Source organism: Rhinoraja longicauda, chromosome 30 (assembly GCF_053455715.1).
Source record: "Rhinoraja longicauda isolate Sanriku21f chromosome 30, sRhiLon1.1, whole genome shotgun sequence".
In the NCBI taxonomy this organism is placed as follows: Eukaryota; Metazoa; Chordata; class Chondrichthyes; order Rajiformes; family Arhynchobatidae; genus Rhinoraja; species Rhinoraja longicauda.
The window spans coordinates 29791067-29806264 of record NC_135982.1 but is presented as its reverse complement, the minus strand read 5'-3'; the positions used below and the strand labels follow the sequence as shown (position 1 = coordinate 29806264).

General features: G+C 51.2%; 1 protein-coding gene across 2 annotated transcripts in view; it reads right to left on the bottom strand.

The window, feature by feature from the left end:
* Positions 1–184: 184 nt before the first annotated feature.
* Positions 185–15198, bottom strand: part of trim62.1 (tripartite motif containing 62, tandem duplicate 1) — a 46337-nt gene continuing 31323 nt past the window's right edge. Inside the window, exons 4-6 of one of the 2 annotated variants that reach the window (XR_013549180.1) lie at positions 15023–15138; positions 3547–5668; positions 185–3357 (exon numbers count right to left, since the gene is read on the bottom strand). Coding sequence is in view for 1 of the 2 variants with exons in the window: in XM_078425708.1 (XP_078281834.1) it covers positions 5118–5668; positions 15023–15138 (667 nt within the window). In the remaining variant the exon portion in view is untranslated. Of the gene's footprint in view, positions 5669–15022; positions 15139–15198 lie in introns of both variants that reach the window. The other variant, XM_078425708.1, reaches the window with a different exon arrangement.

The window sequence follows — 15198 nt, the reverse complement described above, 5'->3', positions numbered from 1 at the left end:
AGAATAGACTTGATGGGCCGAATGGCCTGATTCTGCTCCTATCACTCATGAATGACAGATGACCCAGCCTGCTTAAATTTACTGCAAATGGTGTTTCCGGACACACTAACCCACCTCTGAAACTGAACCAGACCAAGCAGCACCTTCAAGAATCTGAATTAAAATAAAACAGGAGGCCAAACCAGTAAGCAGCATCCCATAACTTTATTAAGGGCATAATCAAGGAAAAAACAAAACTATAATTGTACATTCTTGAGGTCTAAAAGCAACATGGGCAGGATTACTGTCAACATCTCCCACACACTGTGAGCAGTGGGCTGGATGACCCGTTCATTCGGCTTGTCAGATGAGTTCTGACCTGGTGCGTGACAACCTTAGACCCAAAGGCTAGTCTAGAACAGCTGGTTCTATGGACAGGTTGTACTCAGCGTGACTTGAATGTAAACTGCATGTCCCACGCACCCTGCCTCAACACAAGCTGTACGCAAGAACTACATTTCATCGTTGCCTTGGACTTTCTTGGGGGCTTTTAAAATGCTCGTTCTGAGTTAACGCCAGCGGAGGACGAGTCCTCTCATCAGGACCTTGGCTTCAGAAGGACGGTGCAAACTCAGCCCCATCCCCACACAGTGAAGCCCACAGTGTAGCCTCAGTCACAGTTACCAGTGATCAGCCCAGGCCCAGACCAACACAGACAGCATAACTAGAACATTAATTCAAGTAGAACTTTCACAAACCAGTTGGGGCAGGATTGTAAATTAGAATACAAATGTGATGCAGTTGACAAAATAAATATTAATTTAAGAAACTCTTGCATCCTAAAGAGGTGACATCTTTATTAAATGGCGCCTTTCACAAGCAGTTGCTGTGGTCATTGATAAATAAAAGGCTTCCGTTTAAGTGCATTGGTCACGACGCTGGTGTGCACTCAGTCTTTGACCGAGTTGCAGCAGTGTTTCACGTCGTGACTGCACCTGGATCACTTCTTTAATTAATTGTGGAGTTCTGATCGGACGACAGACTCGAGCAGCTCCTTGTCCGTGACCTTCTGACACTTGGCACTGCCCAGTGTGGACCGGTCAGCAACAAGAGACACCTCTCCCTCACAACAACTAAGACACTGCAGCATCTGCAATGTGTGCAAATGGGTCCCTCGTGGGAATGGGACCAATGTTTGAAATATCACACCCCCAACAGCCAAGTAACTTACAGTACAATCTTCACATTGATTAGTGCGGTTGTCAGGGATTACGGGGAGAAGGCAGGAGAATGGGGTTGAGAGGGAAAGATATATCGGCTGTGATTGAATGGCAGAGTAGACGTGATGGGCCGAACGGCCTAATTCTGGTCCTAGAACGTATGAACGCTCACAGTTTAGGTTCACAAATGGAAGAGTCATTGGATGAAAGAGTGAATTATAACTAGTCACCAAATACAACAGGACATGACGAGCCTGTGAGATGCTGAGGTGCACATTAGGGTTAAGGTTACCAGATTGATTGATAACCCAGTGGGCTTAAAGAAGATGACAGCCAGCGGCCAGAGTCAATGCTGGAAAGGTTTTCACGTTCTAGGTATTTGTGTTCCTGACCTGCAGTCAAAACAAAGCAGCTCATGTAGACAGGGGCAGGAAATGGTGCTTAAAATGAACAAAGCTTCGACAGGTAGACAGCTACATGTTGAGTTGGTGATGCAGCTTTGTAGGAAACAATGACCAAGCTGACCTCACCAGCCAGCAGTGCAAGGCCAGGGCACGCTGTATCTCCCGGTGAACACAGAGTGCTGGAGTAACTCAGCGGGACAGGCAGCATCTCTGGAGAGAAGTTATGGGTGACGTTTCAGGTCGAGACGTCATAACAGGAGCAGCATCTGACAGCGAGCACACTGGCTCACCAGCGGAGCAAAGCATTGCCCAGCCGGCAGAGATGGCAAACGCAATGACGGTCACTGTTCTCACCCTCTCACTTCTCCATCAAGATTCACAACTTCATTCCGTCTGAAGAAGGGTCTCGACCTGAAACGTCACCCATTCCTTCTCTCCAGAGATGCTGCCTGTCCCCCTGAGTTACTCCAGCATTGTGTGTCTATCTTCGCTGTAAACTAGCATCTGTAGTTCCTTCCTACACAAGCTGTAATCTCCAGCTGGGCCTCTTCCACCATTCCCAGTGCTGCCGTCTCCGAGACGCTGGTGAACGAAGGCGGGCTCTACAAACGACACACCACGGGGCTTGTGTATCACACCACAACCACAACCACAACATGTCCAAATCATTATTTGTGCCTCTCTCCTCTGAGTGTGGTCTTCGTTATTTTGTGATCGAGGTAAAGAATGGGGGAGTCATTATCGCAAATAGTATTTCACCCGAACAGCAGCAACAAACAAACAAAAAATAACCCACCTTTACATCAAATAGCAGCCGCTGTTGACTTATCTTGCGCCAACAAATAACGTCAAAGAAATAAAATTATTAATTAGAACTAAAATAAATACTGGAAAGGAAAAAAAAAAGAATAATGATTCTCAGTAGCCCCAGGCTACCAGGCCTTGTCTAAATACTAAATAGTGAACCTTGGCCACTAATTCCCCGCTAGTTGCTATCAATATGTCCAATAAGTAGCTCAGCTACACAGGCCAGAGGGCTCGCTCTCAGACCTCACCTCTCCATTTGTTGAGTGGTTGACCACAACAGAACTCAGTGCCACAGAAATGCTGAGTAAAATGTTTATCAGACTCCCCACCCTTGCTGAACGTGGCAACATTCTGTGATAGGGACCGGTCGGCTGGGAAAGGCTCTGCAGCCAAACCTGGTACAGCAAAGGTCATAGAACCCAGGGCCCACAGAGCCGTGCACCATCAGAAGAACAGTTGTTTAGAAGGGTGAAGGAACAGGTTGTCCATGTTACAAAACATGTCCGCCTCTGGCCCGTTACAAGGCAGAAAAAGCATTGGGTGAGATGGGCAGGAGTCACTTGGAAGCAGATGATTGTGACCTGGGTGTTAGTGATGTGGCTTGATCTTTCTGAATAGTGCACACCTCACACACACACACACTGCACACCTCGCACACACACTGCACACTCCCTCACACACAGTGCACATCTTGCACACACACTGCACACCTCACAGTGCACATCTTGCACACACTGCACACCTCAGTGCACACTCCCTCACACAGTGCACTCCCTCTCACACACAGTGCACACTCCCTCACACAGTGCACACTCACACACACCGTGCACTCCTCTCACACACTGCACACTCCCTCTCACACACACAGTGCACACTCCCTCACACACACTGCACAATCCCTCACACACCGTGCACTCCTCTCACACACTGCACACTCCTTCTCACACCTTACACACACTGCACACTCACACACAGTGCACACTCCCTCGCACACTCCCTCACACACCGTGCACTCCTCTCTCACACACACTGCACACTCCTTCTCACACCTTACACACACTGCACACTCACACACAGTGCACACTCCCTCGCACACTCCCTCACTCCTCTCACACACTGCACACTCCTTCTCACACGTTACACACACTGCACACTCACACACACACAGTGCACACTCCCTCTCTCACACACAGTGCACACTCCCTCTCCCACACCACCAGGGCCACCATCCGTCATTTGTAATGCTGAAGACACGAGGTTCCAGCAGTGACAGAAGTGCACACTTGTTGTACCCGGTGACCAGAGCATCGGTCACAGGGTAGAGACTGGGAATGGTCAGCGTTCAGTGGGGGAGCATCATTCGCTCGCCAGGTCCCTCCACTTGCCAGCCCTTCCACCCTCTCCCCACCCACCCACTGGCCCGTTGTCCCTCTCCAGCCATCACCATTTCAAACGAGCTTGGGATCACGTGTTGTAGCTAGAACAGAGGGAGAAAACATTACATTCTGCAAAAGTCCAGGTTAAACGGAGTCAGCTTGCTTGTACTCTGTGACTGTAGCATGGATGTACAGCTGACAGGTTACACCGACCCACAGTGTGGTGTCTGAAGAAGGGTCTCGACCCGAAACGTCACCCATTCCTTCTCTCCAGAAATGCAGCCTGACCCACCGAGTTACTCCAGCGCTTTGTGTCTATCCTTGGTGCATCTGCAGTTCCTTCCTACACACAGTGAAGATCCAGGGTCGGGACCATCGCCTCCTCCTCCTGAGATAAAGGTCTTGGTGTCGGGGGATGACCGTAACATGAGTGCGTCTCAGCCGATTAGAAATAAAGTTTGCATTCACCACCCAATCCTTAAACGAAAACACAAATCAGAAGTGATTTCATCAGAGACTCTGGTGCCTGTGATCCAAGATTCCATGCAACCAAAATCCAAACTAGAAAATCTAAAGCTAATAGAAACGTTCACAAATCACAGATCACAGACGTGTGTCCAGCCCCTGTGACAGAGTACGTCGGGCATCACAGGCAGGTCTTTGGGGATTTTGCAGTGTGTTAAATAATCTGCTGTTGGGTTAGAACATCTCAGAGTAGATGTCTGTATCCTACCAGCCATTTGTAAAACCCACTTGCCTTTTCCAACAGATTGGAATCACAGACGCTGAAAGAAAACACTTCACTGCACAGAAACCCAGGTCCGGGGCAAAGCCATCGGCACTCTTCCTACAAACCCCAAACCCTCACCTGGCCCTGAGTCCTGGGTCGTATGATTGAGGTGATCAATGGACCACCTGGGCACAACAGCAGAATAAGAAGAAAGATAACTACACCAAACCTAAATATACAATCCAAGGAGGCTGCAAAATGCAGTAGAGGGAGATGGGCTCATGCTTCCCAGCCCCACGGTGTGAGAAAGCAGGGAGAACCGAGGCTGGGGGGGGTCAGAGGGGGAGGGGCGGGACAACTGAGGAAGAGGTGCCGCGAGGCAGTTTACTTGTCCTGACCAGAGGGCTGGGATGGGTTGGTAATGTTGGCCACTGCTGCCTCTCCTACACCAGTTTGGAGACTCAAGAAAAACCAAAAGTGGGCTTCCCCTTAAATAAGAGTACTGGTCAGGACGGGGAGGGGAGGGGAGGGGAGGGGAGGGGAGGGGAGGGGAGGGGAGGGGAGGGGAGGGGAGGGGATGAGGCTGGGGTTCTGGGGTTGTTTAGATGCGGACAGTGTTGATGCGTAGCGGTTGGACATTCTTCCCGTTGGCATGACTCTGGCCTGGGCTAAAGTAGGGGAAGTATTTCCCACTGAGCTTCTCACGGAAGGTGTAGAGCCAGGACATGTCGTCGGCGTTGTAGAAGATGAGGAGGCCTTTGTCATAGTCAAAGTAGACCCCGACCTTCTCCAGCTTGGACTTGACGTTGAGACGGGTCCATGGCTCCGTGCAGGCACTGTACTGGTTGCCATCATGCATCACAATGCAGTGGAAGCCTCGCGACGGCTGGATCTGGATACTTCCCTTCCGGCTGACCGACTCCAGCGCCACGCCGATCATCCACTGCGTTTTCTCCGACACCATCACCTCCCAGTAGTGGACACCGTTGTCAAAGCCGTCCGAGCCCAAGACGGACACCTCCACGTCAAAGCGCTTCGGGGAGTCCTGCATGGGCTGAGGGTGGAGGTTGCCGTAAGCCACGATGGTGCAGTCATCAGACAGGATCAGACGCTGGTGGGCCGTGATCGGGTCCAGTGTCAGTGGGGCCGGCACTGTGGGCAAAGAGACCAGAGGTATCACTGTGTGCGGCAAACATACCGACTCACGCAGATTATTGTCACGTGCACTGGCACAGTGTTTACATGCAACCCTCCGTGTACATGCAACCCAATTAAATCAGATAATACTATACATGAACATATTCCAGCCTTACACTAGTACAGCAGTACAAACATCATCATCAACGTACAAGCATCATCATCAACGTACAAGCATCTCCATCATCAACATACAAGCATCATCATCAACGTACAAGCATCATCATCAACGTACAAGCATCATCATCAACGTACAAGCATCACCATCATCAACATACAAACATCATCAGTGACCCACACCACACAGGCCACACTCTAATTTCACTCCTGCCATAGAGAAGGTATAGGAGACTGAAAACTGTAATGTCCAGGTTCAGGAACAGCTTCTTCTACCCAACCATCAGCATGGCACAGTGGCGCAGCGGTAGAGTTGCAGCCTCACAGCGCCAGAGACCCGGGTTCGATCCCGACTATGGGTGCCGTCTGTACAGAGTTTGTATTTGTACGTTCTCCCAGTGACCTGCATGGGTTTCTCTGGGTGCTCCGGTTTCCTCCCACACTCCAAAGACATGCGGGTATTAAATTGAGAAGCATCTTTCACAATCGTCACCCAACGCATGAAGTAGAGTGATTACTGCAACCGGCCTGATCATGGGAACCCCCCACAAGCAATGGCTGAGGTCCAATAATCTAGTGCCCAGATGGTCACATGTAGTCAGAGCATTATTTTGAGTCATAAAACCAGAGGAGTCGATGAAGTTGACATTAGAGCAGAAATTCCTGAACATTTTTGCTGCATTCAGCATCAGAGAGATCTATCTAGTCTCTCTGTGGCAACGTGCACCTTCCTTCCACACCACCCCTCACCAAAATGTTCACCCCAATGATCAAGGACAATCAAGAGGCGACTTGTTTTAATAATTGTGTTCCCCTAACTTTAGTGGAAAAACGAGAGACTGTAGATGTTGGGATCTGGAGCAGACCAAACCACTGGAGGAACTCAGCACGTCCAGTATCAATAGACAATAGGTGCAGGAGGAGGCCATTCGGCCCTTTGAGCCAGCACCGCCATTCAATGTGATCATGGCTGATCATTCTCAATCAGTTCCCCGTTCCTGCCTTCTCCCCATACCCCCTGACTCCGCTATCCTTAAGAGCTCTATCTAGCTCTCTCTTGAATGCATTCAGAGAATTGGCCTCCACTGCCTTCTGAGGCAGAGAATTCCACAGATTCACAACTCACGAGATTGATCGCTGATTCTCTGACTGAAAAAGTTTTTCCTCATCTCAGTTCTAAATGGCCTACCCCTTATTCTTAAACTGTGGCCCCTTGTTCTGGACTCCCCCAACATTGGGAACATGTTTGCTGCCTCTAATGTGTCCAACCCCTTAATAATCTTATACGTTTCGATAAGATCTCCTCTCATCCTTCTAAATTCCAGTGTATACAAGCCTAGTCGCTCCAGTCTTTCAACATATGATAGTCCCGACATTTCGGGAATTAACCTAGTAAACCTACGCTGCACGCCCTGCAGTATCATCTGCGGGGACAATGAGATGGTCAATGTTTTGGGTCAGGACCCTGCATCCGATAAACCAAAGGACCCCAGAGGGTCAAACAGCATTTGTGAAGCCAGGTTCTCAACCCAAAAGCTCAACCATTCCTTTGTCTCCACAGATGGGAAGGGACTGCATTGGCACAGCAACGCCACCAGGTGGCACTTCACCATGAACTTCATCACATCCATCGAGTCCAGTATTTGGCTTGGCAACTGGCAAGGATTGGCTTCTACCAATTAACTCTTCAGGAATAGATCGGGTAGATGCACAGAGTCTCTTGCCCAAAGTACCAGAGGACCAGACGACATAGGTTTAAGGTGAAGGGGAAAAGATTTAATAGGAATCTGAGGGATAACTTTTAAGAAACATAGCAACATAGAAGAAAAATCCGAAGAAGGGTCTCGACCTGAAACGTCACCCATTCCGTTTCTCCTGAGATGCTGCCTGACCTGTTGAGTTACTCCAGCATTTTGTGAAAAAAAACATAGAAAATAGGTGCAGGAGGAGGCCATTAGGCCCTTCGAGCCATTACCACCATTCATTGTGAGCACGGCTGATCGTCCCCAATCAATAACCCGTGCCTGCCTTCTCCCCATATCCCTCGATTCCACTAGCCCCTAGAGCTCTATCTAACTCTCTCTTAAATCCATCCAGTGATTTGGCTTCCACTGCCCTCTGTGGCAGAGAATTCCACAAATTCACAACTCTCTGGGTGAAAAAGGTTTTTTCTCACCTCAGTTTTAAATGGCCTCCCCTTTATTCTAAGACTGTGTCCCCTGGTTCGGAACTCACCCAACATTGGGAACATGTTTCCTGCGTCTAGCTTGTCCAGTCCTTTTATAATTTTATACGTTTCTATAAGATCCCCTCTCATCCTTCTAAACTCCAGTGAATACAAGCCTAGTCTTTTCAATCTTTCCTCATATGACAGTCCCACCATCCCAGCGATCAATCTCGTGAACCTACGCTGCACTGCCTCAATTACAAGGATTTCCTTCCTCAAATTAGGAGACCAAAACTGTACGCAATACTCCAGATGTGGTCTTACTAGGGCCCCATACACCTCGCACAGAGGGTGGTGGGTGTATGGGACGAGCTGCCAGAGGAGGTAGTCGAGGCTGGGACTATTTCCATCGTTTAAGAAACAGTTGGACAGGTACATGGATAGGACAGGTTGCGAAGAAAATATTTTGGAAATTACGTCTTTTTCTAAATAAGGTGAATTGTAATAATGTTTGAACAGCAGGGACAGGTCGTTAGCTTGCCAGCTAAGCCAGGATAAATACTCAATATCCTTGTACTCCATGGTGTGACTATGGAAATACAAGGGCACTGTAGTGATGGGAATAACAAGAGGTTTAAAAGAATCTGAGAGCTAAGATTGTTTTTTTCTGCACAGACAATGGTTGATACCTGAAATGTTTTGCCTTTATCAAAGATTTTTGCAGCAGAGTTATTGTGCGGAGTTGTATCCGAGCAGAGAACAACAGTGTGGGCTGTGTAGAAGGAACTGCAGATGCTGGTTTAAACCGCAGATAGACACAAAATGCTGGAGTATCTCAGCGGGACAGGCAGCATCTCTGGGCAGAAGGAATGGGTGACGTTACGGGTCGAGACCCTTCTTCAGATTTGTGGGCTGCATCACGCAAGAGCCCAGTTGACACGTATGGTTTAGTTTATTGTCACATGTACCGAGGTTCAGTGCAAAGCTTTTGTTGCGTGCTAACCGGTTCAGCAGAAAGACTATACATAATTACAATCGAGCCATTTACCTGCAAGAGTTATTTTTCACCCTCGTGCGTTGGACTATGCAAAACCCCCCGGTGTGTGGGGAGGGGCCGGTGTGTGGGGAGGGGCCGGTGTGTGGGGAGGGGGCCGGTGTGTGGGGAGGGGCCGGTGGGTGGGGAGGGGCCGGTGGGTGGGGAGGGGCCGGTGGGTGGGGGAGGGGCCGGTGGGTGGGGAGGGGGCCGGTGGGTGAGGAGGGGCCGGTGGGTGGGGAGGGGCCCCCGGTGTGTGGGGAGGGGCCCCCGGTGTGTGGGGAGGGGCCCCCGGTGTGTGGGGAGGGACCCCCGGTGTGTGGGGAGGGGCCGGTGTGTGGGGAGGGGCCGGTGTGTGGGGAGGGGCCGGTGTGTGAGATGGGGCCGGTGTGTGGGGAGGGGCCGGTGTGTGGGGAGGGGGCCGGTGTGTGGGGAGGGGCCGGTGTGTGGGGAGGGGCCCCCGGTGTGTGGGGAGGGGCCGGTGTGTGGGGAGGGGCCGGTGTGTGGGGAGGGGCCGGTGGGTGGGGAGGGGTCGGTGTGTGGGGAGGGGCCCCCGGTGTGTGGGGAGGGGCCCCCGGTGTGTGGGGAGGGGCCGGTGTGTGGGGAGGGGCCGGTGGGTGGGGAGGGGCCGGTGTGTGGGGAGGGGCCGGTGGGTGGGGAGGGGCCGGTGGGTGGGGAGGGGGCCGGCGTGTGGGGAGGGGCCGGTGGGGTGGGGAGGGGCCGGTGGGTGGGGAGGGGCCGATGGGTGGGGAGGGGCCGGTGTGTGGGGAGGGGCCGGTGGGTGGGGAGGGGCCGCCGGTGGGTGGGGAGGGGGCCCCCGGTGTGTGGGGAGGGGCCAGTGTGTGGGGAGGGGCCGGTGGGTGGGGAGGGGCCCCCGGTGGGTGGGGAGGGGCCCACGGTGGGTGGGGAGGGCCCCCCGGTGTGTGGGGAGGGGCCCCCCCGGTGTGTGGGGAGGGTTTGTTGAGGTGCAGAGAGACTCACCAGGACGTTAGAACACAAAGTGCAGGAGTAACCCAGCGGCTCAGGCTGCATCTCTGGAGCATGTGGACAGGTGACGTTTAGGGTGAGGGTCCGTCTTCTGTCTGAAGAAAACTCCCGACCAGAAACGTCACCTATCCATGTTCTCCACAGATGCTGCCTGACCCGCTGAGTTACTCCAGCAGTCTGTGAAACGTCACCTATACATGTTCTCCACAGATGCTGCCTGACCCGCTGAGTTACTCCAGCACTCTGTGAAACGTCACCTATACATGTTCTCCACAGATGCTGCCTGACCCGCTGAGTTACTCCAGCACTCTGTGAAACGTCACCTATCCATGTTCTCCACAGATGCTGCCTGACCCGCTGAGTTACTCCAGCACTTTGTGCCCTTTTGTATAAACCGGCATCTGCAGTTCCATGTTGCTAGTTCTTCACTGGAATGCTGTGTGGATGAGGGGCCTTTGGTTACGTGAAGGGATTGGACAGGCTGGGCTTGCATTCCCCACTGTGAATGAGACCACAGGATGACCTGACACATGTGCGCAAGGCTTTGGGCGGCGGGGCATACGATGAATACTCAGGACCTTTTGTTCCCATGGTAGGGGGATGATAAACAGAACAAGGTTGGTCGAGGGGAAGGGGAAAGAGCAGTAAAGGGAATCTGAAGGGCATGTTTTATCTTGTTACACAGACGCATGTTGCCAGAAGAGGTGGTGGAGTCAGTTACAATATCAGGGCGGCACGGTGGCACAGCGGGTAGAGCTGCTGCCTCACAGCGCCAGAGACCCGGGTTCCATCCCGACTACGGGTGCTGTCTGTACAGAGCTTGTACATTCTCCCTGTGACCATGTGGGTTTTCTCCGGGTGCTCCGGTTTCCTCCCACACTCCAAAGACGTGCAGGTCTGTAGGTTAATTGGCTTGATATCAATATATAATTATCCCTAGTATGCATAGGATAGTGTTAGTGTGCGTGGATCGCTAGTCAGCGCGGACTCGATGGGCCGAAGGGCCTGTTTCCGCACTGTATCTCTAAACTAAACTAAACAATTACTACGTTTAAGGCATGAAACTTAAATAGGCTAGACATAGGATATGTTCCTAATGTGGGCAGGTGGCATTAATGTAGAGTGCAAACTGTCAGCATGGACATCATCAGCAGAAGGGCCCATCTCTCAGCTCTACAACTCTGTCATATCTAACATACAAGATTATTAAGGGATTGGACACGCTAGAGGCAGGAAACTTGTTGGGGGAGTCCAGAACCAGGTTTAAGAATAAGGGGTAGGTCATTTAGAACGGAGATGAGGAAAAACGTTTTCACTCAGAGAGTTGTGAATCTGTGGAATTCTCTGCCTCAGAAGGCAGTGGAGGCCAATTCTTTGGATGCTTTCAAGAGAGAGCTGGATAGAGCTCTTAACGATAGCAGAGTCAGGGGGTCTATGGGGAGAAGGCAGGATCGGGGGTACTAATCGTGGATGATCAGCATGATCACGGTGAATCTGGTGCTGGCTGGTGAAGGGCCGAATGGCCTACTCGTGCACCTATTGTCTATTATCAGTCTAGGAGTGCGGACATTGAACACATCCATTTGGATTGCATCTCCCAGCAATTCAACAGCACTGTCCAAGTCAACTTCAAATTCTTCAGATCATTCTTTGTCGGTGCTGATTTAGCTGATTGTGTGGAACACATATCTAAACTACAGCCAACCCTGTCAAATAAGTTAGGAATCATTTCTTCACACTGCAGCTGATAGGAAACTTGGAACCTCCACAAGTGGAAATAGAACTTGGATGAGATGATCATTTTAACGGAATATAGACATGCTGTGGATCTGATGCTGTGGAACAAAGTGGATCAGGTGGAGTCAGGATCACCAGGGACGTGTGAGCTCAGTGACATCTGCCTTTCATTAACTACTAAACAAATCGCAAGTAAAAATACATAATTGGAAGAGTGCCAATTTCAGTTGGTAGAAAATAGATCTGGCCAGGCTAAAGTCGAATCAAAGCTTGGCAGGCAGAAGAACAAAGGACAGCCTAATGGAGATGGGTTGGGAACAATCCAGGTACATTCCCACTTAAGGGAACGTGAGGCCAAGCAACTTCACAGCTCTCTGCAAGGAGAGAGAGAGAGAGGGAGGGAGGGAGAGGGAGAGAGGGAGAGGGAGAGAGGGAGAGAGAGAGAGGGGGGGAGGGGGGGAGAGGGGGAGAGGGGGAGAGAGAGAGAGAGAGAGAGAGAGAGAGAGAGAGAGAGAGAGAGAGAGAGAGAGAGAGAGAGAGAGAGAGAGAGAGAGAGAGAGAGAGAGAGAGAGAGAGAGAGAGAGAGAGAGAGAGAGAGAGAGAGAGAGAGAGAGAGAGAGAGAGAGAGAGAGAGAGAGAGAGAGAGAGAGAGAGAGAGAGAGAGAGAGAGAGAGAGAGAAAGAGAGAGAAAGAGAGAAAGAAAGAGAGAGACAAAGAGAGAGAGAGACAAAGCGAGAAAGAGGGTGAAGCAGGAAAAGAGGATCTGTGAAAGGCACCCGATTATTAAAATCAGAGAGAAGCAGGTGACATATAGAAGGACATTAATATGGAATATGCTCAAAGAAAGGTCATAAGAGGTGGATTTATGTTTGCATAAAAGTAAACCCCAATCTCTTCTACGGGTATTAATTGGAAGTGTAAGGGGTGGTAGGATAATGGACCATAAATGAAGATTGATGTGTAGGAAAGAACTGCAGATGCTGGTTTACATCGAAGATAGACACAAAATGCTGGAGTAACTCAGCGGGACAGGCAGCATCTCTGGAGAGAAGGAATAGGTGACGTTTTGGGTCGAGACCCTTCTTCAGTCTGAAGGGTCTCGACCGACAGAAGGAAGATGGAGAGGCCGAGGCACGAGGAGGAAATGAGTACTTGCCATCTTCTTCTGGGCAAAAAGCCAGAACGGGGTAATGATTCTGGACGATCAGCCATGATCATATTGAATGGTTGTGCTGGCTCGAAGGGCCAAATGGCCTACTCCTGCACCTATTTTCTATGTTGCTTCACCAAGGAAGATGATAGACAATAGGTGCAGGAGGAGGCCATTCGGCCCTTCCAGCCAGCACCACCATTCAATGTGATCATGGCTGATCATTCTCAATCAGTACCCCGTTCCTGCCTTCTCCCCATAACCCCTGACTCCGCTATCCTTAAGAGCTCTATCTGGCTCTCTCCTGAATGCATTCAGAGAATTGGCCTCCACTGCCTTCTGAGGCAGAGAATTCCACAGATTTACAACTCTCTGACTGAAAAGGTTCTTCCTCATCTCCATTCTAAATGGCCTACCCCTTATTCTTAAACTGTGGCCCCTTGTTCTGGACTCCCCCAACATTGGGAACACGTTTCCTGCCTCTAACGTGTCCAACCCCTCTTAATAATCTTATACGTTTCGATAAGATCCCCTCTCATCCTTCTAAATTCCAGTGTATACAAGTCTAAATTCCAGTGTGTACAAGTCTAAATTCCAGTGTATACAAAGATGTTCACAAAGTCAATGTAAAAAAGGAAGACCTCGCTGAGCTATTGGACAGGATTGGAAAGTATCAAAAAGAGATGTGTTTGAGAGGCTTTGTAAATCTAGATCGGTCACCAGGTTCAGATGAGAAGCATCTGAGAGGGCCAAAGGACATAGGGGCTGAAATCGTGGAGATCAGAGTGAGAAATCTCCCACACCTCCCAACACACTGGCTTAATTTGAAAACAAAAACTGAAAGATTAAAAACAATGGTTCAAAATAAAACAACGCACAGACAATCTCAGCAACACCGACCGGCCGGCCATTGGGCCTAGCCTGCATGCTGGAGCAGCGAGTTAGACAGAATATTCACGCACAAGATTCGTGGTCACTTTGTAGACGTCCTAGAGAGCAATCTGTAGCAATGGAATCATGAGCTGGCATCTTCACAAGGGAGAGCACAAGGAACGGGGCCAGACGTTGATGGACAGTTCAGCAACAGCTCAGAGATGCACAGGGGCAGCACGGTGGCACAGCGGGTAGAGCTGCTGCCTCACAGCGCCAGAGACACACGCTCAACTCTGACTGCAGGCGCTGTCTGTGCGGAGTTTGAACGTTCTCCCTGTGACCTGCGTGGGTTTTCTCCGGGCGCTCCGGTTTCTTCCCACACTCCAAGGACGTACAGGTTTGTAGGTTATTTGGCTTCTGCAAAATTGTAAAGTGTCCCTAATGTGTGCAGGATGATGCTAGTGATTGCTGGTCGATGGGCTGAAGGGCCTGTTTCCGTGCTGTATCTCTAATGTAAAGCTCAGCCACCCATGGCCACCCCATTGCCCATGGCCCACCCTATTGCCCATGGCCACCCCATTGCCCATGGCTCACCCCATTGCCCATGGCCACCCCATTGCCCATGTCTCACCCCATTCCCCATGGCTCCCCCATTGCCCATGGCTCACCCCATTGCTCATGTCTCACCCCATTGCCCACGGCTCACCCCATTGCCCACGTCTCACCCCATTGCCCACGTCTCACCCCATTGCCCATGGCTCACCCCATTGCCCATGGCTCCCCCATTGCCCATGGCTCACCCCATTGCCCACGTCTCACCCCATTGCCCATGGCTCACCCCATTGCCCACGCCCACCCCATTGCCCACGGCTCACCCCATTGCCCATGGCCAACCCATTGCCCATGGTCAACCCATTGCCCATGGCCACCCCATTGCCCATGGCCACCCCATTGCCCATGTCTCACCCCATTCCCCATGGCTCCCCCATTGCCCATGGCTCACCCCATTGCTCATGTCTCACCCCATTGCCCACGGCTCACCCCATTGCCCATGGCTCCCCCATTGCCCATGGCTCACCCCATTGCCCACGTCTCACCCCATTGCCCATGGCTCACCCCATTGCCCACGCCCACCCCATTGCCCACGGCTCACCCCATTGCCCATGGCTCACCCCATTGCCCATGGCCAACCCATTGCCCATGGTCAACCCATTGCCCATGGCCACCCCATTGCCCATGGCTCACCTGGCTGGATGTCTTGGAGCAAGGACTTCCAGATGGTGTACTGCAACGGGCCCATGTACTTCGACGTTGGAAAGTCTTCATACGTCAGGTTGGTTTCATGGATCTTCCCCTTTAACCTGCGGGAATGAGATAGAGAAATCAGACCTTAACCCGTGGAAAATCAGCACTAGAACTCT